Source organism: Neltuma alba, unplaced genomic scaffold, assembly GCF_004799145.2.
Source record: "Neltuma alba isolate B1F8T4 unplaced genomic scaffold, ASM479914v2 tig00012102_pilon, whole genome shotgun sequence".
NCBI classification, from domain to species: Eukaryota; Viridiplantae; Streptophyta; class Magnoliopsida; order Fabales; family Fabaceae; genus Neltuma; species Neltuma alba.
The window spans coordinates 40026-63234 of NW_021636656.1; the positions used below are offsets into that span (position 1 = coordinate 40026).

At 37.5% G+C, this 23209-nt stretch overlaps 2 protein-coding genes across 2 annotated transcripts; one reads left to right on the forward strand and one right to left on the reverse strand.

Moving 5' to 3' along the window:
• The first annotated feature begins 698 nt into the window (after positions 1-698).
• Positions 699-2411, forward strand: LOC114722673 (uncharacterized). Its single transcript, XM_028908750.1, has 3 exons — positions 699-1142; positions 1584-1658; positions 2346-2411. The coding sequence occupies exons 1-3, from the start codon at positions 699-701 to the stop codon at positions 2409-2411; spliced, it is 585 nt and encodes a 194-aa protein (XP_028764583.1).
• A 6212-nt stretch (positions 2412-8623) lies between these two features.
• Positions 8624-12085, reverse strand: LOC114722674 (uncharacterized). Its single transcript, XM_028908751.1, has 4 exons — positions 11972-12085; positions 11161-11397; positions 8942-9339; positions 8624-8660 (listed from the first exon to the last, which is right to left on the reverse strand). Exons 1-4 carry the CDS (start codon positions 12083-12085, stop codon positions 8624-8626), a joined length of 786 nt encoding a protein of 261 aa, XP_028764584.1.
• Positions 12086-23209: the final 11124 nt, after the last annotated feature.

The following is a 23209-nucleotide window of genomic DNA, read 5'->3' on the forward strand; positions in this document are numbered from 1 at the left end:
CCTATTCTTTGGAGGCTGTGTAATGACCAGATTATACGGAGATGTGTCCCTAATGAAGAAGTCACTGGAATTTTGGATGCTTTACTCTTGGGCATGTGGTGGACATTTTGGTGCTAAAAAGACTTCTAGGAAGATTTTGGAAGCAGGGTTCTACTGGCCAACACTCTTTAAAGATGCCTACAATTACTGCAAAGTGTGTGATAAGTGCCAGCGTTTTGGGGGAAATAGTAGAAGACATGAGATGCCCCAAGTTCCAATGCTTTTCTGTGAAATATTTGATGTGTGGGGGATAGATTTTATGGGGCCATTCCCTCCATCTTTTGGTTATCATTATATACTATTAGCTGTGGATTATGTTTCAAGATGGGTGGAGCAATACCAACAAAAAGGATGATGCAGCCACTGTTGCCAAGTTCATTAAGTCTCATATATTTTCCAGATTTGTATTCCTAGAGCCATGGTTAGTGACAGAGGGACACACTTTTGTAATAGGTTGTTGGATGGTCTTTTTGCTAAATATGAGTAACTCACAAGATGTCCATAGCTTATCACCCTCAAACTAATGGCCAAACAGAAATTTTAAATAGGGAAATTAAACAGATTCTTGAAAAGATTGTGAGACCAACAAGGAGGGATTGAGTGTTAAATTAGAAGAAGCTTTATGGGCATATAGGACAGCTTTCAAGACCCCAATTGGTATGTCTCCTTATAGGCTAGTATATGGAAAAGCATGCCACTTACCTGTAGAACTTGAACATAAAGCTTATTGGGCTGTAAAAATCTGCAATATGGACATGGAAGCTACTGTAATTGAAAGAAAAATGCAGATACAAGAGTTAGAAGAAATCAGACTTGAGGCATATGAGAATTCAAGGATGTATAAGGAAAAGACAAAGCTCATTCATGATAAAGGCATCTTAAGGAAACATTTTAAGGAGGGTGATCGTGTTCTCTTATTCAGGGCCAGATTCAAGTTTAAACAAGGGAAGCTCAATACAAGATGGGATGGTCCATATATAGTTACCAAAGTGCATGATTTTGGCATGTTGGAACTTCTGGATGAGCAAAATGGTTGCACATTGAAGGTCAATGGACATTTGCTTAAACTCTATCATGAAAACTCCCGCCACCTTGAATATCAGGTTGCCTCTTTTCCCTATTGCTTGCTTTTCATTTTTGTGTCTTGCTAGTGATATTTTATGCTTAAATGATTTGAGAATAAGTGTGGGGGAAAGAGGTCATTTCAGTATTTTTTTTTTAAAAAAATGGTGTTTTACTTGTTTTCCTTTCTTTTGTTTCATTGTTTTTACTCTGGACTTTTCATGTGCTCCAGACTGTATTGAGGACAATACTGAATTTAAGTGTGGGGAAGGATAATATCTTGATGATTTTGAAATTCTTGGTTTTAGATTGTGTACTGCTGATATGACTTAGCACTCATGTCTCTTGCTTTGAGTGTCTATGCATAATCCACTTTCTAGATCAGTTGTGCTGCACTAAACCTTTGCTACTCCAAAAATCTCTTTGGTTCTAAGCTTGATTTTCTGAAATCATGTTGATAACTTTCTGACTTGAACATTTAGGAATCTGGGAATTCATTGAAACCTAATTATTCTTGGGATGATTCAGCATTTGAGGTTGAGAAATGTTGTATTAAGGTTAGAATTGATTTTATTCAGCTGTTGTATTGGATTTGGGAAGAATAACCCATGTTGGAAGGTCTTGTTTGAGCCTAAATTCTTTTTATTAAGAGTGCAATCTCCTTAGTACTAGGACCCTCTAGAACTTGACCTAGCTCTTAATTGAGGCCACATTTTTGCTTTGGGAAATTGCATATGAAAGAGGCATTCTATTCTAAGCCCAGTTTACTCCAAACACAATCCATTGATATTGACTTTTGCTTAACCCCATTGAGCCATTCATGATTCTTTTGATATCATACTAGCCAACTTAAGTAAGATTGTATTGCATTTGGTCATCAAGTTTCATGCTTTTTCATTGTTAGGATATTTTGTATTACCTTTGTCTAATTCTGTCTTAGGATGCTAGCTGTGAAAATTAAAAAATGGAAGAAAGAAAAGGAGAAGAAAGAAAAAGGCAGTTGAAAAAAAAACGAATTGAAAAAAAGGATATACAAAAAAAAAGAGCCAATAAGCAGCAGAAAAAAAAGAAATGAGAAAAAAAAGTTTTTGGAAAAGCCTAAGCAAAGAATTATAAACAAGATTATAGCTAGTATCTCATAACTCCAGTATTCCAATAAGAGCTATACATTAGCATTTGCATTCATGGCTTGCGTTGAAGAGTTCATTTGTGAGTTGTTTGTATTCTTTCTGTCTTGTTTTCAGCATGCATGCATTCTTGCTCAAGTGGCCAAATTCCATCCTTTAGCCTTTCCAACATTACAACCTTAAGGGAAGTCCTCTTGATGCAAAATTACCTCATGCTACTCAGTGGTGGAGATATTAGAGTTTCGTCAAGCTTATGGTAGGGCCTAGGCTAAGAGAGAAGAGTGAAATGACCCTGTAATGGAATGGTGAGGAGAGTGAAACACTTGCCGAGAGAATACTTCCACTTTTCCTTGTGCAATTTGCTGAATTAAGATCATTTCCTAGTCTTTTTATTGACAATTTGATTCCTTATTATGCTGGTTTTTCTCTTGAGTACTGGGTTGAGATGACGAATCATAATTGGATACTATTTCAATTTATAGCTGGTTGTTAATGAGATTTCAGGAACTATTTGATCATATTTGCCCAGGAGTGCAAAGTGCTAGTTTAGGGGAATTTTATGAACCACATTTTGATCAACTAAATAATGTGATTTCCTATTGAATTTAAATACTTTCATGTGGAATTATCTTTAGATTTCCAATATTTGATAAGAAATGATGCTGTGAGAATTTGGTGTATCATTGTAGGATTGAAAGGGATTTTCTCTAATTGTGGAAGTATTGGTGAAGAATGGACAAAATCTGGAAAGATGTAGCCAAAAATCTTGAATTAGGAGTTAAAACGCAGTGTTTTGAATCTGGTTAAGAGCTAGAATCATGTGTGATCTAGTGTAGCATTCTATGAAGAAAAACTCTAAGTAAAACGCATAGCTCCATGGCCAGTGAGTTTCAAGAGAGTGACACATGTCTTGGGCTTTAGTAAAATGCACAACTGAAGGCAGGGAAGTTTCACATGTCAAAATACAACATTACAAGCCTTCAAATGGTGGATAATGAGGTGAGAAGACGGAGGGAAAATTAAAAACAAAACTGGACGTCCAGAAGCTTGAGAAAAACAGATCTGATATTGAATTCCAGCATTCTCATTCATTCTCTTCTTTTCTTCACTTCTCCAGATTCTCTTAACTTCCAGATTCATCTTCTTCATCTTCTTCTCTTCTCTTGCATTTTGCCATGGAGATTCAGAGGAGATTTGGCCAGATTTCCTCCATCAACATGAGCAACTAAGCCATTGATTCCTGAGGAGCTGTGATGGATCCAGGGCACTGATTGTCAAGGAGATTTCATTTTTCTTGAGTTTGTATTTGTGTTTCAGATTTGGATCTTGTTATAAATCTTTGTTTGAAGTTTAGATATATAACTCATCTTAGATTTCATTAGGTTCTGCTACTTCTGAGTTGTGATGTGTTTAGAGGTTATAATTTCCTTTTTCTAAGTAGATTCAATTCAGTTTCTGATTTGATTAAGTCTGGAACTTAGTTGTTGTAATAAATCTGAGGTGAATTGGTTAATCGTCATCCTGGAAATTATCTAATTACATCATTAGAGTTGATTGCAGACCTACTGTTTGATGAATTGCCTAAGAGAAATAGAAATCTGATTTTAGGTTGCAAGGAAGGTGAAATCACAAATCCAAGGGAATTCACTTCTGATGTGAGGGGATGTACGGACCGGCTAGAATCAAGTAATGAACGGACGGTTGATCTAGGTAGGACCTTAAGAGAACCCGTCTCTTACAAACCTAGCCATGAAGACACCACAAGGTTGATCAATCCCTTGATACTGTCAAGTATTCTCACGAGAATACAAGGATGCAAGCAAAGCTCACACTGAAAGAAATAAACTTAATTCTCATTCATCTAAATCTTAATTTTAAGTACAAAAACGTAGCCTATATATAGGCAACCATAGAACACTCTAGAATCAGCATCTTAAGACATAAATGCTAGGAATGATGCCTCATTAATGATTATTTGACTATAGGAGGCATCATTTCTTACATAGAAATAAAAGGAAATAACTTAAACTTCAAGAACAAATCTGCTATTTGAAAATAAGAAACTAATTAAAACAAACAAAATCCTAATTAATGTCAATAATATCACCCTTGATGCTTCTTGAATCTTCTTGGACCTTCCAAATGGACATTCATTGCTATTCACGTCCAAAAGCATAAATGGGCCTTTTAGACATCCATTTGGGCTTGAATGTGGTTGAATCACGTTCTGGAATTCCCATGGTCCATAGCATAATGCATTTGGGCCCCAATTTAAAAGATTATAGCTCCAATGGACTCCTCCATACATATATAATTGTGTTGGGCCTTCAACAACATGAAAACTGGCTTTAAATGCTCCTTTTGGGCTCTTAGAATGTGCTCTTATCTTTCTCAAGGTCCAAGTGTTCATACTCCAATGACTTATATGCCATGGCGGTTTTTGGGGTGGCCTTCCATATGTCACGTTAAGCTCCGTATGTATCTGTGTCATCATCCAAGGAATGATCCATGTCCTCCTCCATGTAAGCATTCTAGAGCTATAAATCCCTTGAACATTCTGGAGGGCTTGCTGGGCTTCTAACTGAGGGTGTGTTATTTGGGCTTCATGACCTTCATATTCAACGCCTCCTGGTATGCTATCAACTTCATTGATATCTCTTTCAAACTCTTTTCTGCATCTTATTCTTCTCTCATTCCTTTTGAAAATTAGTTTTCATAAATAACAATTCAAGACAGAAACCAATTCCAGAAGCTACCTCCTTCTCTGTTAGTTTAATTTGTAACTTCTAACTAGTTTAATTCCAGAAGACATTAAGGCTCCTTGAGACTGACCTCTAGTTGACTCATCTCCCACCTAATCTAGAGTATTAAATTTGACCTTTGAATGACAAGAGATCAGTTATTATGATGTAGGAAAGAAGTAGAATGGCTTGTTATGGCTATAATAGTGACTCAGAGGGTTCAATTAACCAGAGGAGACAAGGAGAACCTTTCCCTCAATGGTTTGATATTGTAGCGGACTTCTACTATGACACCTTACGGGCGAGTAACCCTCTACCTGACATAGCCATAGTTGCTTCTAATGACCCTCAGAGGATTGCGGTCATTGAAATATCTGATGATAATAGAGCTAGACCTACTAACGTCAAACTACTTCCAATCACCAAAGAATTCAACACCATAGAGGATTTAGCTAAGGACTTTAGGGAGAGAGACTGGTACATTAAGCTCAACGAGAACCAGCATGCCCATGTGTACCTAAGATATCTGGAGAATAAGCTCTACTATTATGTGACTAGAGAAGATGATACCCTGGAGGTTACGGACTAGGCATCAGTATTGCTTAAAGTACTCCCTAGGACCTGGCTTTGGAAAAATGGTGTGAGAGACATTTGTAGTCACATGGATAGTGCTAGCTTCAATGATCTCATAGATGCTCTCGAAATCTTTGTGGGGAATACATTTTCTTGAGTCAGATATAGAGGACTGGATCCTGACGATGATAGACAAGCTCTCGTTCACACCCTAATGGCAGAATGAGTTCTATCGCCTGGATTAGATACAAGGATCCGATATTAAGGAGTGGATCCAGAGCCTTGAGGGCTTCACTATTTCCCAGTTTGTGTAGCTAGTTGGGCCTTTGTAGCACTGATGTAGGACTTGTTTTAGTACAGCTAGCCATAGTAGGAGTAGACTGACGATGCTTGGTTGTTTTGTATGTTTCTAAAACATTTATGTCTTAAACTTTGTTGCTATTGATTGATATATGAATGCTGTGTGATGTATGCATATGTTTAAGTGAAATCCAATCATGTTGTTTATTTCTTGTTCCTTTGTTATGCTATCTATTTAGTTAATGTGATGGACACAATGCAAGGGTCCCTCCCGATCCGCTACAGTTGATTTTGGATCACTTGGAACAGCAACAAAAGGTTATTTAAGAGACGAGGGTTGTCTAAGCTTGCCAGGAATAAGAAAAAGACGTCGTGATAGCTGTAGTAGTAGTTGCAGCAGTGGCTAAACTTGACAGGAGGCATCCAGAAGAAGAAGTTTTTATAGCTCAAGCATCAGATCAGCTGCCCAGACCATCAACGCCGGCAGTAGACCCTAACAGCATCCAGCAGTGGATGACTCATTTCTACAAACACAATCCATCGTTGTTCTATGGAGTGTTCGACATCCAAGAGGCAAAGGACTAGATTAATAGCTTAGAAAATATTTTCAAGGTTTTGGACTATCTGACCAAGTGGAAAGCCCAAATGGCGATCTACAAGCTAGAAAAGGATGTCAACCGTTGGTGGAAGAACACCGAATTCATTCTTGAATCTCAAAACACAAGGGTAACATGGAAAGTGTTCTTGAAGCAGTTTTATGAGAAGTACTTCCCACGATTAGTTAGGGACAAAAGGGAAGCGGAATTCCTGACCCTGAAGTAGAAGGATAATGAGCCATTTGATGAGTACCTGGCTAAGTTTATCCGTTTCTCTCACTACTCCAGTTATCTGTATAATTGGGATGATGAGAGGTTGATCACTAAGAAGACTGAAGCAGCCCTTAAGGTAGATGATTGCTCCCAGGCAATTTGAGCACTTCAATGAGGTAGTTGAAGCCTGCCAAATTACAAAGAATAACCTGAACCATCATCTGATGGTTAAGTCTACTCCTAAGTTAGAGAAGGGAGATCAGGGTAGCACCTCTTCTAATGCCAACAGGAAGAGGAAGAGGTCATGGGACAACCGAAACAACAAGAAAGGAAGCAAGCCCCAAATGGTAAGGGATGACCAACCTGCAACAAGAGTCACAGTGATAGACCATGTATGGTCGAACAGAATGTCTGCTATACTTGCAGTAAGCCCAATCAAGGGAATGCCTCCAAAATGCAAAAAAGTCAAGGCCACGTACCCCATGGATTGATTATGATTTAAATTCATTTTTTTTGGTCAAGGAGTGTTCTAGAAGATCATGTTTTGATCTACTGTCCTATTTTTAAATAGCAGACTTGTTCTTGAAGTTTAAGTTATTTCCTTTTATTTCTATGTAATAAATGGTGCCTCCCATAGTCAAATAATCATTAATGAGGCATCATCCCTAGCATTTATGTCTTAGGATGCTGATTCTAGAGTGTTCTATTGTTGCCTATATATAGGCTATGTTTTTGTAATTGAAGGAGATTTAAATGAATGAGAATTGAGTTTATTTCTCTTAGTGTGAGCTTTGCTTGCATCCTTGTATTCTCGTAAGAATACTCGATAGTATCAAGGGATTGATCAACCTTATGGTGTCTTCATGGCTAGGGTTGTAAGAGACGGGTTCTCTTAAGGTCCTACATAGATCAACCGTCCGTATGTCCCCTCATATCAAGTGGTATCAGAGCTAAGGTTTGCTAGATTTCAAGTTTTATTCTTTTGTGTTTTCATTCTTTTGTTCCTTATTGCTTCCGTTTTCCTTTCATTTCCATTATCCTCATTCTTTCTTCCTTATTTCGATCCCTTTTGTTTATGTTTTTCCATTTCATCTTCCTTAATCTCTTTTTTCTCCCTTTTGCTTGATATGAGGGGACGTACGGACCGGCTAGAATCGAGTAACAAATGGACGGTTGATCTAGGTAGGACCTTAAGAGAACCCGTCTCTTACAACCTTAGCCATGAAGACACCACAAGGTTGATCAATTTGTTAATACTGTCGAGTATTCTCACGAGAATACAAGGATGCAAGCAAAGCTCACACTGAGAGAAATAAACTCAATTCTCATTCATCTAAATCTCCTTCAATTACAAAAACGTAGCCTATATCTAGGCAACAATAGAACACTCCAGAATCAACATCCTAAGACATAAATGCTAGGGATGATGCCTTATTAATGATTATTTGACTATGGGAGGCACCATTTATTACATAGAAATAAAAGGAAATAACTTAAACTTCAAAAACAAGTCTGCTATTTAAAAATAGGAAAGTAGATCAAAACATGATCTACTAGAACACTCCTTGACAAAAAAAACGAATTTAAATCATAATCAATTCATAATGATGCCTTCTTGAAGATTATTGGATGTCACTTATGACCCTTGTCTAAGGCACATGCTTGTCACATGGTATCTTAAGTGAATTCTTCAATTTGAACCCCACATGGGCCTTGTACATCATCTTGTTGGGCTTCTAGCAATGTGATCACCATTTTTGGACTCCTTTTAGGCTCACTAAAATGTGCTTCTTCGAAATAAATGGGCTCTAGCTCTTTTAGCCCTCTTATTAGACAATTTAGGGCCTCTTTCATAGCTTTGGTCCTTGCTCTTGTCATTGGGCCTCCAATGCTTTGTAATGGATCTTTTGAAATGTTGGACTTCTTTGTTTGGGCTCCTTGCCCGTGCTCTTGATCACACCTTGCTCCTCCATCATTCCCTCCCTGCTCGAATGGATTCGTCCTCGAATCTGCAACATCAAAGAGAGATAAATACAGCAACATTAAAAGTAGCACTAACATTACCATAGGAACTAGGCAAATCTGTTTTATAAGCATTGTCATTGATCCGCTCTAAGACTTGGAAAGGGCCATATCCTCTTGGATGTAACTTAGATTTGCGTTGATCGGGAAATCTCTCCTTCCGCAGGTGTACCCAAACCCAATCTGCAGGCTCAAAGACATTCCTCCGACGACCTTTGTTAGCTTGCCTAGCATATTGCCCATTCTTCCTCTCTATGTTGGCTCTCACCTTAGCATGTAATCCCTGCACAAACTCAACCTTTTTCTTGCCATCGAGATTTGCTTGCTCATTAGAAGGCAATGGTAAGGAGACAAAGGATTAAAGCCATAGACAACCTCAAATGGAGAGAAGGAAGTAGAAGAGTGAACAGCTCTACTATATGCAAACTCAATATGAGGCAGAAAATTGACCCAATTCTTTAAGTTCTTTTGGATTATTGCACGCAACAAGGTAGTAAGTGTTCTGTTGACTACCTCAGTTTGCCCATCAATTTGGGGATGTACCACAGTAGAAAATAACAACTTAGTTCCTAGCTTACTCCATAAAGTCCTCCAAAAATGGCTAAGAAACTTCACATCCTTGTCACTCACAATGGTTTTGGGCAATCCATGCAACCTAACAATTTCCTTGAAAAACAAGTCAGCAATATGGACTGCATCATTTGTTTTAGAACATGCAATAAAATGAGCCATTTTACTAAATCTATCAACCACAACAAAGACACTATCCTTTCCAGACTGAGACCTAGGAAAACCCAACACAAAATCCATAGAAATATCTACCCAAAGTTGGGAAGGCACAGGTAAAGGAGAATACAAGCCATGAGGTTGAACCTTAGACTTTGCATGCTTGCATGTGACACATTTGGTACAAATAGAAATGACATCTTTCCTCATATGAGGCCAATAAAAGTGTTCATGCAAAATAGCTAATGTTTTGTCAACACCAAAGTGACCCATCAAACCACCACCATGAGTTTCCTTTACAAGCAGCTCATGCATAGAGCAATTAGGAATACACAATTTATCTTTCTTAAAAAGAAACCCATCAGATCTATAAAAGTCATTCACCTCATGCTCACAAGAAAGTCAAATTTTGGAAAAATCACAATCAGAGTCATACAGCCCTTTCAATAATTCAAATCCAAGTAATCTAGCATGAAGAGAAGTGATAAGAGAATACCTCCTAGAAAGAGCATCAGCAACAACATTCTCTTTACCTTGCTTATGCTTGATCACATAAGGAAATGTCTCTATGAACTCTAACCAGCGAGCATGCCTCTTGTTAAGCTTACCTTGAGACTTTAGAAACTTCAAACTTTCATGATCAGAGTGAATAATGAACTCCTTGGGCCATAAATAATGCTGCCATATTTCTAAAATTTGTTTTAAAGCATAGAGTTCCTTATCATAAGTAGAGTAATTCAAAAAAGCTCCACTTAATTTCTCACTGAAGTAGGTAATAGGCCTAGACTCTTGCATTATAACAGCACCAATACCAATCCCAGAAGCATCACATTCAACTTCAAAAACTTTATTAAAATCAGGTAAACACAAAAAGTGGTTCATTGGTTAATTTCTCTTTCAAGGTATTAAAAGCTGTTTCTTGTGTTTCACCCCATTTAAATGTCACATGCTTCTTAACAAGCTCATTTAGAGGCACAGCAATAGTTGAAAAATCTTTGACAAACCTCCTATAGAAACTTGCTAGTCCATGGAAACTCTTGACTTTATTGGCATTCTTTGGGGTTGGCCAATCTCTTATAGCTTTCACCTTTTCCTCATCCACATGGATCCCTTGAGCACCTACAACAAAACCAAGAAACACAACAGAATCCATGCAAAAGGAGCATTTCTGAAAATTAGCATATAAGCTATTCTCCCTAAGAGTTCGAAACACCTCATGCAAGTGAATAACATGGTCATTTATTGTTCTACTATAGACAAAAATATCATCAAAGTAAACAACCACAAACTTTCCAATAAATGAACGAAAAACATGATTCATCAAGCTCATGAAAGTGCTAGGTGCATTAGTTAACCCAAAAGGCATAACTAACCATTCATACAATCCAAATTTAGTTTTAACCCAAAAGTCATTTATTGTTCTACTATAGACAAGAATATCATCAAAGTAAACAACCACAAACTTTCCAATAAATGAACGAAAAACATGATTCATCAAGCTCATGAAAGTGCTAGGTGCATTAGTTAACCCAAAAGGCATAACTAACCATTCATACAATCCAAATTTAGTTTTAAATGCTGTTTTCCATTCATCTCCCTCTTTCATGCAAATTTGATGATAACCACTCCTAAGATCAATTTTAGAGAATAAAGTAGCACCATGCAACTCATCCAACATGTCATCTAATCTAGGAATGGGGTAGCGATACTTAACTGTTATTTTGTTTATGGCTCTACAATCAATGCACATTCACCACGAACCATCTTTCTTAGGCACAAGAGTACTGGAACAGCACATGGGCTCAAGCTTTCTCTCACAAAGCCTTTCCTCATAAGCTCATCTATTTGGCGTTGAATTTCTTTAGTTTCCTCAGGATTGGCTCTATAAGCAGGTCTATTAGGTAGAGAAGCTCCAAGAATAAAATCAATCCTATGCTCAGTTCCTCTTAAGGGAGGAAGCCCATCAGGTATCTCATTTGGGAATAAATCACCAAATTCCTGCAACAAAGACACAACACTAGAGGGTAAAGAGGGGTTAAGATCGTTAGGGGAAAAATAAGCATCCTTACACACAAGCACTAAGATTTGCTCACTCAACAGTGCTCTCTTAACCTCACTTTTTCCAGAAATTAAACTCTATCTTTTTTTCACTTTTCTCATGTTCTTTCTTTTTCTTTTCTCTCTCTTTAGTTTCTTCTTTTCCACTCTCCTTTTCTTTCAACTCATTCATTCTTTTGCAATCCTGCTCAATCCTCACTTGGTCCTCATAAGCTTCTTTTGGCCTAAGAGGCTTCAATACAATGATTTTTCCATTGAATGGTATAGAATAACAATTTTTGTAACAATCATGGTGAGCTTTGCTATCAAATTGCCACATCACATAGAACTTCAGTATGATAGTTCCCAATAGAAAAATAAACCAAAACCTGCTTAGTGACTTTAGCCTCAGTACTATCATTAAACCATTGCAATTTATAAGGTTTAGGATGCTTCATAGTAGGCGAGTCCAGCTTTTCAACAAGGTACTAGCAACATTGGTAACACTACCACTATCAATAACCATGCTGCATACCTTATTCTTTATGAAACACCTAGTGTGGAAGATAAGCTCTTGCTGCTCTTTCTCATCATCTTCCTTTACATGAATATTTAGGGATCTTCTAGCCACCAATTGATAGAGGAGCATGGCATGATCAAGCATCAAAGGAAGACCAAAACACGGAGCGTGGAGCCCAAGCTAAAAGATGGAAGTCCAATATTCTAAAAGACCCATTACAAGGCATTGCAGGCCCAATGACAAGAGCAAGAACCAAATCTATGAAAGAGGCGCTGAATTGTTTGATCAAAGATCTTAAAGAGTTGAGCCCATTTATTTGGAAGAAGCATCTCTCAATCAGCCCATCAAGGGTCCAAACATGGTGATTACATTGCTAGAAGCCAAACAAGATGATGTACAAGGCCCATGTGCAGTCCAGATTGAAGAATTCACTCAAAATACCATATGACAAGCATGTGCCTTGGAGGAGGAGCATAAGTGACATCCAAGAATATTCAAGAAGCATCAAGAAGGTGTCTTTATGTATTAGTTATGGTTTAATTTCGTTTTTTTTAAGTTTCCATTTTTATTTGCATTAAATAAGGCCTTTTGGTCAAAGATTGCATAAGAATATTTTAGGTTAGTTTCCTATTTTTAGGTAGCAGCCTTTTTCTTCAAGAAAAGGTAATTTCCTATTTCCTTTAGCCTTAATTGGTGCCAACCAACATAGTCAATCATCATTAAGGCACATTTATGGCATTTATGACCTAGGGTTTTTTTTATTCTAGATTGTTCTTTTGCTGCCTATTTAAGGCTACCTTTTTTGTAATTGGGGATCAGATTTGAATGAATGAATTTTAGAGAATTTTATTTCTCTTGAGTGAGCTTTGCTTGCCGTCTCGTATTCTCATGGGAATACTCGACTGTATCAAGGACTGATCATCCTTGTGGTGTCTCCATGGCTAGGGTTGTAAGAGATAGGTTCTCTTAAGGTCATACCTTCGATCGTTCATCTAGTTTCCTAACTTGTTTCTAGCCGATCCGTATCCGTACCATATATCATTTGGTATCAGAGCTAAGGTTTGCTAGAATTCAAGTTCTATCCTTTTATCTATTATTTCTGTTTTCATGTTTCATCTTCTTAATTCTATCATTCGTTCTTCGTCCCTTGCTTCCATCAATTTGTTTTTTTGCCTTTCCACCTCCTATTTGTGTTCTTTTTGTGACTTTCTGTGTTCCTTTGAGCAGTAAAAAAGAAAAAAGAGAGAAAAAAATTCGTGCACAAAAAAAAAGCAAAAAAAAAGTGTTATGTTGTGAAAAAAAAAAGGAGTGCTAAAAAAAAAAGAAAAAAAATCCGAAAATTCAAAAAAAAAAAAAAAAAAAGGAGAAGCTGCAGATTTGAGAATTGCAATGTTAAAGATGAGTTTCCTAAACTTGAGAAAAGCTTCCATTACAAGTCACAACTAGTTTTCTAAATCGTTAAACTTGGGTGGTAAGAGTTCTTATTTCCTCTCTTTGCATGTTTACTAATTTCTTCTTGTTTTCTATTTTTTTGTTTTCCTTTCCTTTTTTTTTCCATATTGCTTATTTGAGTTTCTTTCCTTTTCCTTCAAGTTTCCTATTTGCTTCCTTCTTTCCATATCTCACCTTCCTAACTTGGTTTGCTTATCTTGCAAGGTGCCTAATTTCCTAAATTATTTTCAAGGTAGCACCTTTCCTAAATATTTTCTTCCTTTTTTTTTTCTTTTCTAATTCATAGCTTTCCATATTCTCCTTTCTTTTTTCGTTTTACGTTTTTTTCTCTCTCCTCTTTTCCTTCCTTTTCATTTTTTTTGGTACCTATCCTTCTTCTTTTATCACATATTCCTTTCTTATCTCTTATATTTTCTGGTTCTTGCAATTCTGGTTGTGGAGATTACCATTTACTAACATTGTCTCTTGATTTTGTTGAGTTTCAATCAAGAATACTATAGGAGGCAAGTTTGAGTGGTAAAAGGCGAGAGTGTTATTACATCAATTTAAAAGCCAGATTTGAGTTAAAAATGAGTGACACTACAATTTCTTGAGTGAAACACGCGAGTAGAGTGGTAAGGTCCCTTCTTACTATTTCATTTCTCTTTGATCACACTAACGTTTCAATTTCAAGATGAGTGACAGAGAAGCCAATATGGAAGAATTCAACACAGATCCTAAGCTGTTTATGAGAGCCATGAGAGATGAATTTCTCAAACTCAAGTTGGAGCTAGCAGAGCTAAAAGCATCCAAAGCAAGTAGTGGTGACGAGGAGGTGATTAGATCTAGTTCTTCATCCTCAAAGAATAGGAGCAGACCTGAAAAACGTGATTTGGACACCTATGACCCAAAGATCAAGTACCCTACCTTCAAGGGTAATATAAATCCAGATGCATACCTTGATTGGGAGATGAAGTTTGAGCAAATCTTCAGAATGAATGACTGGCCAGAAGAAAAGAAGGTAAAAATTGCTTCATATCAATTTTCTGATTATACTATTGTTTGGTGGGAAGATTTACAGCTTAAAAGGCGCCTTAAAGGCAAAGGACCACCTCATACATGGTCAAAACTAAAGAAACTCCTGCGCAACAAGTATGTCCCTAGTACTACTACCGAGAGCTAAATAGAAAGTTACGACTGTTTGGCCAAGGCTCTATGACTGTAGATGAATATGTGCATGAACTTGACCTTCTTAAAATGCGAGCTGGAGTACAAGAAGAGAAAAGCAAGCATGACCAGAATCATTGATGGGTTAAGGCGAAATTAGAGACAAAGTTGAGATGTACACTTTTGTTGATAAAGAAGAGCTAGTGCATAAAGCCATCAAAGTTGAGAAGCGGTATAAAGAAAAACACTCCAAATCCTCATCTCATGGTTGGAGGGACTCTAGATCAGCATCCAAGTAAATTGCCTATTATTATCTCTAGTTCCTTGACTGAGAGTGAAGAGTCCAGTTTGATGAGTGTACTTAGTAGGAATAAGGAGGTGTTGGGTTGGCAATTAGCTAATATTAAGAGAATTGATTCTATTGTTTGCACCCATAGGATTCTATTGACAGAGGGTTCCAAGCCAGTTAAACAAAACCAAAGGAGGCTAAATCCTCTAATTTTTGATGTGGTTAAAAAAGAAGGTGATAAAATTTTGAGAGCTGGAATCATATACACCATCTGACAGTGAGTGGGAGTCATTGGTACAAGTTGTACCAAAGAAGAGTGGGATCACAGTAGTAAAAAATAAGAACAATGAACTCAACCCAACTAGGGTGCAAAACTCATGGAGAGTTTGTATTGACTATAGGAAGCTGAATAAGTCCATTAGGAAGGATCACTTTCCCTTACGCTTGCTCTTTTTTCTTCTCCCTAGAAGGATGATGTGTTGTGCTTCAATCTCGAATTGGACTTCACAACTTCCACCTTTGTTGTTTTTGTTTTCTGAGCTTTATGTTTTGGTATGTGACTGTGTGCTGCAATGAGGATATTGCTTTGATTTGTGTGGGGAGGGAGGAATTGGGTTTGAGCTTAAAAGAGGTGTTGTGAATTGTTTTGTTGGGTTACTCCTTGTTATGGGTGGTTCTTACTAAACTTGCCAAAATTTTTTGAAAATTTTGAAGTTTTCCCAATCTTCCATCACTTACTTTTGAGTTTTGTATTGAATTGTTGAAAATCTAGTGATAGATTGCTGAATTGGGTTGTTTTGATAGTTATTTTGGAGAGTAGTCATGGTTTAGGAACTTAGAAATGAGTTTGATAGGATTTAGAGAGTCAGAGGGCTCTCTGTGACCTTAGGTCGCAACCTCACTATCTTCATGTCGCCACCTGGAGGTTAGGCTGAGAAGGAGAGCTCTCAGTATACTGAAGTCGCGACCTCACTATTTAGGCTCTTTGTGAACTGAGGTCATGACCTCGTTGATTTCAGGCTGCTACCTGGAACCTGTCTAAAACCTTAATTCCTCTTTGTCTGCTGAAGTCGTGACCTGATGCAAAAAATCAAAACTTTCTTCTATGAATGCACCTCTCTACCCTTAAGTTCTCTTACCTTTTTGACTATTTTACCCTTTGAACCTGCCCTAGGCCTCGTCTAAATTCATCCAAGGACATAAAAACCCTAATACCCATTTTGTAATTTCACAAAGCCAAATCAAATCACTAAACCATTTCCCCTTCTAGTCCTTTCATTTTGTGATCCTTGAGTTTCCTTTCAATTTTTCTCTCTAGAAGTCGCGACCCACAGCCCTGAATCTCACAACCTGCCCTTAATTCTTTTTCTCTCATGCTAAACTCTTGTAATACCTCTCCAAATCTAGTCTCCTTTCTACATCTGAAGACTCCTTTCTAGTTCTACCTTTGTAAAGTCACTACTTACAATTTGAAATCTCTTTCTTCTCACTACTTACAATTCGAAATCTCTTTCTTCTCTTCCCTTGCATGCCCACTATTTCATCCACTCTTCTCTTTCAAGGTATTTTCTATTTCTTTCTGTTTCCTTTAGTTTTAGTTTCTTGCTTTCTGTCACATCTTAGTTTTTAGGCCTAGAAGTCCCAAAGATGAGAAAGGAAGTCAAAACAGTTTCAGGGACTAAATTGCAAAGTCAAAGCTTTCGGGGGCTGAGGTGTAATTAAAGTTAGAGGCTTTAGTAAGTCTCAAGGGCCCAAAAGAGAAAAGAAACTAGAAACAAGCCAAGGGGTAGGTTGGAAACCTTAAAGAGATAGTTGTATGGAGTTAAGTTCAAGCAGGGATTGAACTATAAATTTAGAAAATTACGGCCAACAGGAGTAAAAATAGAAGAGCATACAAAGAATTCTAAGAAAATCCCAAAAAATGAGAAATAATATTCTAAGGCTTTTTTGTGAAGAGAAATAACGAAAATACCCCTGAGGCAGCTTAAATAGAATTTATAAGGTTATGACCAATAAAAAGTACGTTGTTTGAGATAATTATTTAAAATAGCAAGAGGCTTCAAAAAATGTACACAAAAATGAGGTTAAATGGTTGAAAGGTTGTACTAATTTATAAAATTAGTTTTGTAACCAAAAGGCCAGTGGAATAACTTTAATAAATTAAAAGGCCGATTATGCCAATAAAAAGGTATTTTAGTAAATGTCTTTTATGCAAGGTTCGAAGGAAGCATTACAGGTTGTGAAAATTTATAGATAATTTGTAGAATAAAAGGGAATTTATGGAGTAGACAGAAGAATTTTCTAAGCTCCAAAAAGCCATTAAGAAAGCTGGAGAAATGTGGGCCAAGTAAATTCGGAGGAAACTTAAGAATTAAGTTTTGATCTAATGGTTACGATTTAATCTTCCTTTTCCACCACCAAATTTGTGACACTTGGCACCTTCTAGAAGAATGATGTAATGATGATGCAAAAGTACACTTAAAGTTCCAAAATTGCCCTTACTCTTTCTATTAGCCACCAAGGGCATTTTAGTCCATTCAAGCCAAAGTTTTGGCTATAAATAGCCACCAAGACCCCTCACATTTTGGCCAAACAAGGAACCATAGGGGACACTATGTTGCTCTTGCATTTAGAGAGAGAAAGAGCTATTCTAGTGAGAGAAAGCCCCTAAGTTCAAGGAATCACCAAGGTAAGCTCCTAAGCTCTTTATTAATTATTGTGGGCTCTTTATATATGATTTTATATAGTTTTGGATGGCCATTTTCCATGGGGAGATGCTGCCAAATTTCAGAAATTATGAAAGAATTTAATCAAGGGTTTAAAGCATAGATTACACACTTGAAAAGGATAGGTTTTGATTAATTTTAAGTGAGTTTTGGAAAGAAAATCCCACCCCTATTTATGATTATTCAATTCGGCCAAGGAGAGAGAATGGGGTTAGAGTTGGATTTGATTTAATTTGATACTTTCAATGTGTTTTAAATGATGGAATGGTGTAGGGAAACACCAAGAAAGGAAGCTTGGAAGCATTAAATTTGAAAATGGAAATTTGGTTTTGCAAGACACCCCATTCGGCCAAAATGAGATCTATAGGGAGGGATTGGATTTTCATAAATCCAAGTAGATATTTTGATTCCTTGGGCAAAATTGTGTAGGATTAGCCTAGGAGAATAAATTTTACAAAGCTAGAACATAAATCCAAAAATTAAGAGAAAAGGGTTAAGTTCAAGAAGGTTAGTCTTGAACTTTATTTAATCTCTTGGTCCTAATAGATTGTATGACCAATGTGACTATGTTTAGGACCTTGACACATCCAAGAGGATGTTTGTTGATGTTGACCAAATGCCCACATGGTTGGAAAGTCAAGGGAGTCAAAGGCAAAGTAAGAGGAAAGCTTGAGTTGCAAGGTAGTGAACTTACCTATTGTTATTGCTTGATGTTGTATGCTTGTGTGTTGCTGTGTACGTGTTATTTGAATGTTATTATGATATGTTTTAGCTACTCTAATTACTATTCATGATGATTAGATTATGTCTCCATGGGTATGCATCAAGAAGTTAGCTTTGAGCATGCTAATATGCCTAATTAACAAGAGAATAAACAAGTTGTGTGTATTGCATTAGCATCCATCTAGCATGATTAATATGGTATTGTTTGCTACTAAGATTCTCCCAAATCTCACCCCCCCTAACCAACCATTTAGGTCAATCAATGATAGGCAATGATGGCATGAGAAGCAAGGAAAAGAAAGTGGAGAATTATTGATGTTAATGAATGAGATTAATGTTCAATGTACAATTTTCCTATATTGTAAATTACATTTATGGATACCTTGATGCAATTTATGTGCATAGAATGCTTATGGCATGTATGAAAATGTATGAGCATGAATGAGAAAGAGTAAACCCAAGTTATGTATGCCAAAGAAATAAAAAAAAAATTAAAGCAAGCAAAGGTGAAAGAATAAAATGTAGGTCCTGGAGCAGTTAGTTTCAAGCTTCAGTTTGACCTGCCAAATGAATGAGTTAAGCCACAAAATTTGGCAGACTTATATTACACATCTTGAGCTTTAAAATGAGAAGTAGATCACCTCAATTGGATGTGTATATAAAGAGATATGAATTTCCAAAATTGAGGCACAGAATGTGGAAGTTTCAGATTTTACCAAATAAACAGTAATCTTTATCCAATAAACTGTATAAATTGGACAAGGATATGTCTGAATGGATATTTTTTCCTTAAAGAGCATTGAAAGAGATTTCTGTAGAATTTTGAAACACCTCCATACGACTTTTTTAGAATTAGTTATGATTTTTCAAAGTTGAACCTGTAATCTGAAAATTGCACAGTGAACAATAATTTCTGAAAAGTGACGTCCTAAATGAGATTTTTGAGCTCAAGACCATCCAATGTGCTCCAAAATGATTCTAGATGGACTCTAAAGTATTATATAAGTAAGGTGTGATATTTTTGGTATCAGAGCAGAGGTTCTAGCATAGGAAAAAGAGAACTATTTGCAAAGATTTAGAAAAGTCCAGTTCAGGTTAGAGCTAGTGATAGAATACTAGCTAAGGTCCAACTAAGGTTATGGATTGGAGGTGAATGCTCTAGGGAAAATAAGTATTGAGGATTACTAAGAGGTGATGTTTGAGTCCTTAATTAGATAAGAAATCATACAGTAAGAAAGGTAGCCACTGATTAAAGATAAAGAAACTTCCCCTTTAGAGAAGGAAAGGATAAAGGCTCATAAGTCAGATAGAGGTATAAGTCTAAATCCTAGCAGAAAAGGGTCAAGTGGCAACCTATGTTGGATATAGTTAGTGTAGCCTTGATTTGGTGTTAAGGCAGCACAATCAAAGTAGCTATCTTTGATTCCTAAATGGATATAAAAAGCTAGGAAGAGCTAAAGATAGCTCTCCGTCGCCAATAATCCCTCAGGATAGGGAAAACCAAAAGTATTAATGGCCTAGAGTTGTGAGCCAGACCCTTCCTTAATTGGTTGAAAGGAAGTAGTTGACTCAGTGGGGGATCACAATGAGGCTAGGACATGGAAGTCCTTTAGGTAGTGGGCAATGCTACAATGAACGAAGCTAAGTATGACTAGTAGAGGTTAAGAGAAAGTATGTTTCATCATGATGAACCAATGGTATTGGTGGCAATGAACGAATACAGAAGTTATCACAGAGGAAGTGGTGACTTTTATTGTGGTGAACAATAATTCTAGTCATGGCAAATAGAGACAATGACTCTCAGATGATTGAGGTGATATCTCGGCAAGACTTGATAGACTATGAGGTCACTGAGAGTAAGACTGATAAAAATTAGAGAGAGAGGTAGCCACTATTTAGAGCTATCAGATTCCCCCTCAAGAGGCAGAGTAATGATAAAGAGTTGAACAAGATAGTTAGGGGTTAAGTCTGTACACCACTAAGAAGGTGTAGTGGCCACTTAAACTGGACAAACTCTTACAGCCTCGTTAGAGTTGGGGCACCATGATAGAGTAGCTATCTTAGGTCCCAGAATAGATAAATAGGATTTTGAGAAAACTCAAGATGGATAGCCCTAGTGGAATTCTTAGGGATCAAGAAGAAGAGAAAGAGATGACAATGAGATAGATAGATATGTAGGGACCTAGCATTATGAGGTTGCTATGTTTCCGATAATGTTAAGAGATACTCGTCACTTAGGGTTAGGTTGAGACGTACCCTTCACAGGGGATATGGTCTTGGCTATGAATCTTCCTAGAGAAATTGGGAGATTTGTCCTCTGAGTCAGAATTAACACTGTTCTAGATAGAGCAAGATACCCTGTCCGAGCAAGAAAGGGGAGCAGCCGAGACAAGACAAGCAGAGTTGACTTCACCCCAATAGAAGCATGATTAGCCAAGAACAAAGCTAGGGTTGAACGTCTCTGAGCTTAACAGAGAAGGGCAAGCAGAAAGAAGAGAACCTCATAAGTGTTCTCCCTATGACTTCCAAAATCAGCTGCGAACATGATGAGAGGCACCCTTTTTAGGGATGAGATGTCTGGTTGGCACACTACAGACATAGCAACCAGTAAGAGCTTGCACTCCTTACATTGGAATACCAGGCATTATGCATGTTAGAGTATGCTCATACTGAAAGTGAAGTAAAAGAAAGAGAAGGTACATAAGTCCTCTTCCTGTACCATTCTAAAGTAGTTAAGAATGGTAAGAGCAGTTAAAGGAGTAAGAGAACTCCTAAGGCAGATTGGCTCAAGTACCTAAAGAAGCAGATAGGTGGCTTGGAGAATTGAATAAGGCCCAAGAGAATAATATTAGCTATTAGAACAGTCTTGGCGAATGATTAGTCAAGTTACCACCTAAGTGGAGGTAACTTATTTTACTACTCAACCCTATGGTTAGAGTCTTCCAAAGATCTTAAAATGGCTCAAAGTGATGATAGTATTCTAGGATCACTATGGATCCTGAAGAGGCTTATGGTAGAGCGTAGTAGCTCCTGAGGTCACAGTAGACTAAGCCTAAGGGAAAGTAGCTGAGCCATAAGTGTAAAAGTACAGTACCTCTTTAGGAAGATGAAAGCCAGGGATGAGTTTAAGATACAAAAACCTCCTTCAGTGGTAAAGCTATACAGAGAGAGTACCCATGACTTCCTTCCAGATAACCTTAACATTGATTAGGCTAAACTCAATTTTCTTTCGATTAAAAGAGGAAAGCCAAATTTAGAAAATTTAGAGCTGTAAGACCTGAACAAGAGATATTCAAGCTAGCTCCAGATACGGAAAGAACCCCTTATGATACAGTGACAGACTGAGTATTGACGGGCAGATCCTTAAGAAGAGGCTAGAGTTAAGAATGTAAGATGGAAAGACTCGACTAAAGGTAGAACAAGAAAGGTCTAAGACATCAAAGTACCAGGGTTCGAGCCTATCAGTATCAGTGCCTCAGATTCTCGTCAGCCCTATTCAGTTAAGCGTGCTCGGGCAAGAGTAGCCCAAGAAAGGGTGACCTTGGGAAGTAATGTAAGAAAGTGCAAAGGCCAAAAATGTTAGCCATTTTTGGTAAGAGTGCACTAAGTCCAGTAAGATAGAAGACAAAGTTAAGGTAAACAAAGATAGTTCGAAGTTGACAAAAGGATTGATAAGGTCTATGAAGATAATATTGAAAGCACCTCATCAAATGACTCCCAATAAGATGGCAGAGTTAAAGAAACAGTTACAGGAACTGCTAGAAAAGAGATTCCTTAAACCTAACGTATCTCCCTAAGGTGCTTTAGTACTCTTCATTAAGAAGGAGGATGGTAGTCTAATGTTGTACATAGACTACCGAGAGCTGAATAAGGTAATGGTAAAGAATAAGTATCCCATACCACGGATCGATAGTTTACTGGACCAGCTGGTTGGAGCTACGGTACTCCCCAAGATTGATTTACAATCTGGATACAACCAGCTAAGGAAAAAGGTTAAGGATGTTCTAGAGATTGCTTTTAGGACCTGTTACGAACAATATGAGTTCTTAACGATGCCGTTGGTTAGCAAATCCCCCTGCTACTTTCATGGATTATATGAACCGCATTTTCACCCAAACTTAGATCAGCTTCTCATAGTCTTTATCGATGACATCCTTGTGTACCCTAAATCTCAAGAGGAACATAAACAGCAATTAAGGACTATTCTGAGTACACTGAAGGAGAAACAACTCTATGCTAAACTTACTAACGGTGAGTTTTGGTTAGATGAAGTTAGATTCCTGGGCCATGTAGTTAAGTAAGAAGGTATGGCCTTGGATCCCAGTATAGTTGAAGCAGTACGCAAGTAGTAACAGCCCAAGATGGTAACAGAGATAGAAGTTTCTTAGGGCTGGCAAGTTACTATAGGAGACTTATATAGGACTTTTCTGGGTTTGCCTAACTGTTAAGCAAGCTTACCAGGAAGAATCAGCAGTTTGTGTAGGACAGTAAGTGTGAGGTGAGCTTTCAAAAGCTAAAACAAAGGCTGACCTCCACTCTAGTACTAGTGATCCCTGATCCGACACTACCGTATGTAGTGTGTATAGATATAAGTAAGTAGGCATTAGGATGTGTACTGGTGTAGCATGGCAGAGTTGTCGTCTGGTTCTCACAACAGCTAAAGTCTCATAAGGAGAATTGCCCCACACATGACCTGGAGCTAGCAGCGATTGTTTATGCCTTAAAGATATGGAGGCATTAGTTGTACGGGACAACCATAGAACTGCTCTGTGATTATAACAATCTCAAGTACCTACAAGATTAGAAAGAGCTAAATATGAGGTAGAGAAGATGGATGGAGCTATTCAAGGACTATGACTACCGAATCAAGTATTATCTGGGAAAGGCCAATAAGTAGCTAATACCTTGAGCAGGAAG

Coding starts and splice junctions, on each gene's coding strand:
- LOC114722673 (XM_028908750.1), top strand. CDS start 699: ATGTCTCCTTATAGGCTAGTATATGGAAAAGCATGCCACTTACCTGTA. Junction 1,143..1,583: donor CCCGCCACCTTGAATATCAG/GTTGCCTCTTTT, acceptor TTGAACATTTAG/GAATCTGGGAATTCATTGAA. Junction 1,659..2,345: donor TTGAGAAATGTTGTATTAAG/GTTAGAATTGAT, acceptor TCTTGTTTTCAG/CATGCATGCATTCTTGCTCA.
- LOC114722674 (XM_028908751.1), bottom strand. CDS start 12,085: ATGCTCCTCTATCAATTGGTGGCTAGAAGATCCCTAAATATTCATGTA. Junction 11,398..11,971: donor GGTGTTTCATAAAGAATAAG/GTATGCAGCATG, acceptor TCTTTGTTGCAG/GAATTTGGTGATTTATTCCC. Junction 8,661..8,941: donor TGCAGGGATTACATGCTAAG/GTGAGAGCCAAC, acceptor TTGATGTTGCAG/ATTCGAGGACGAATCCATTC.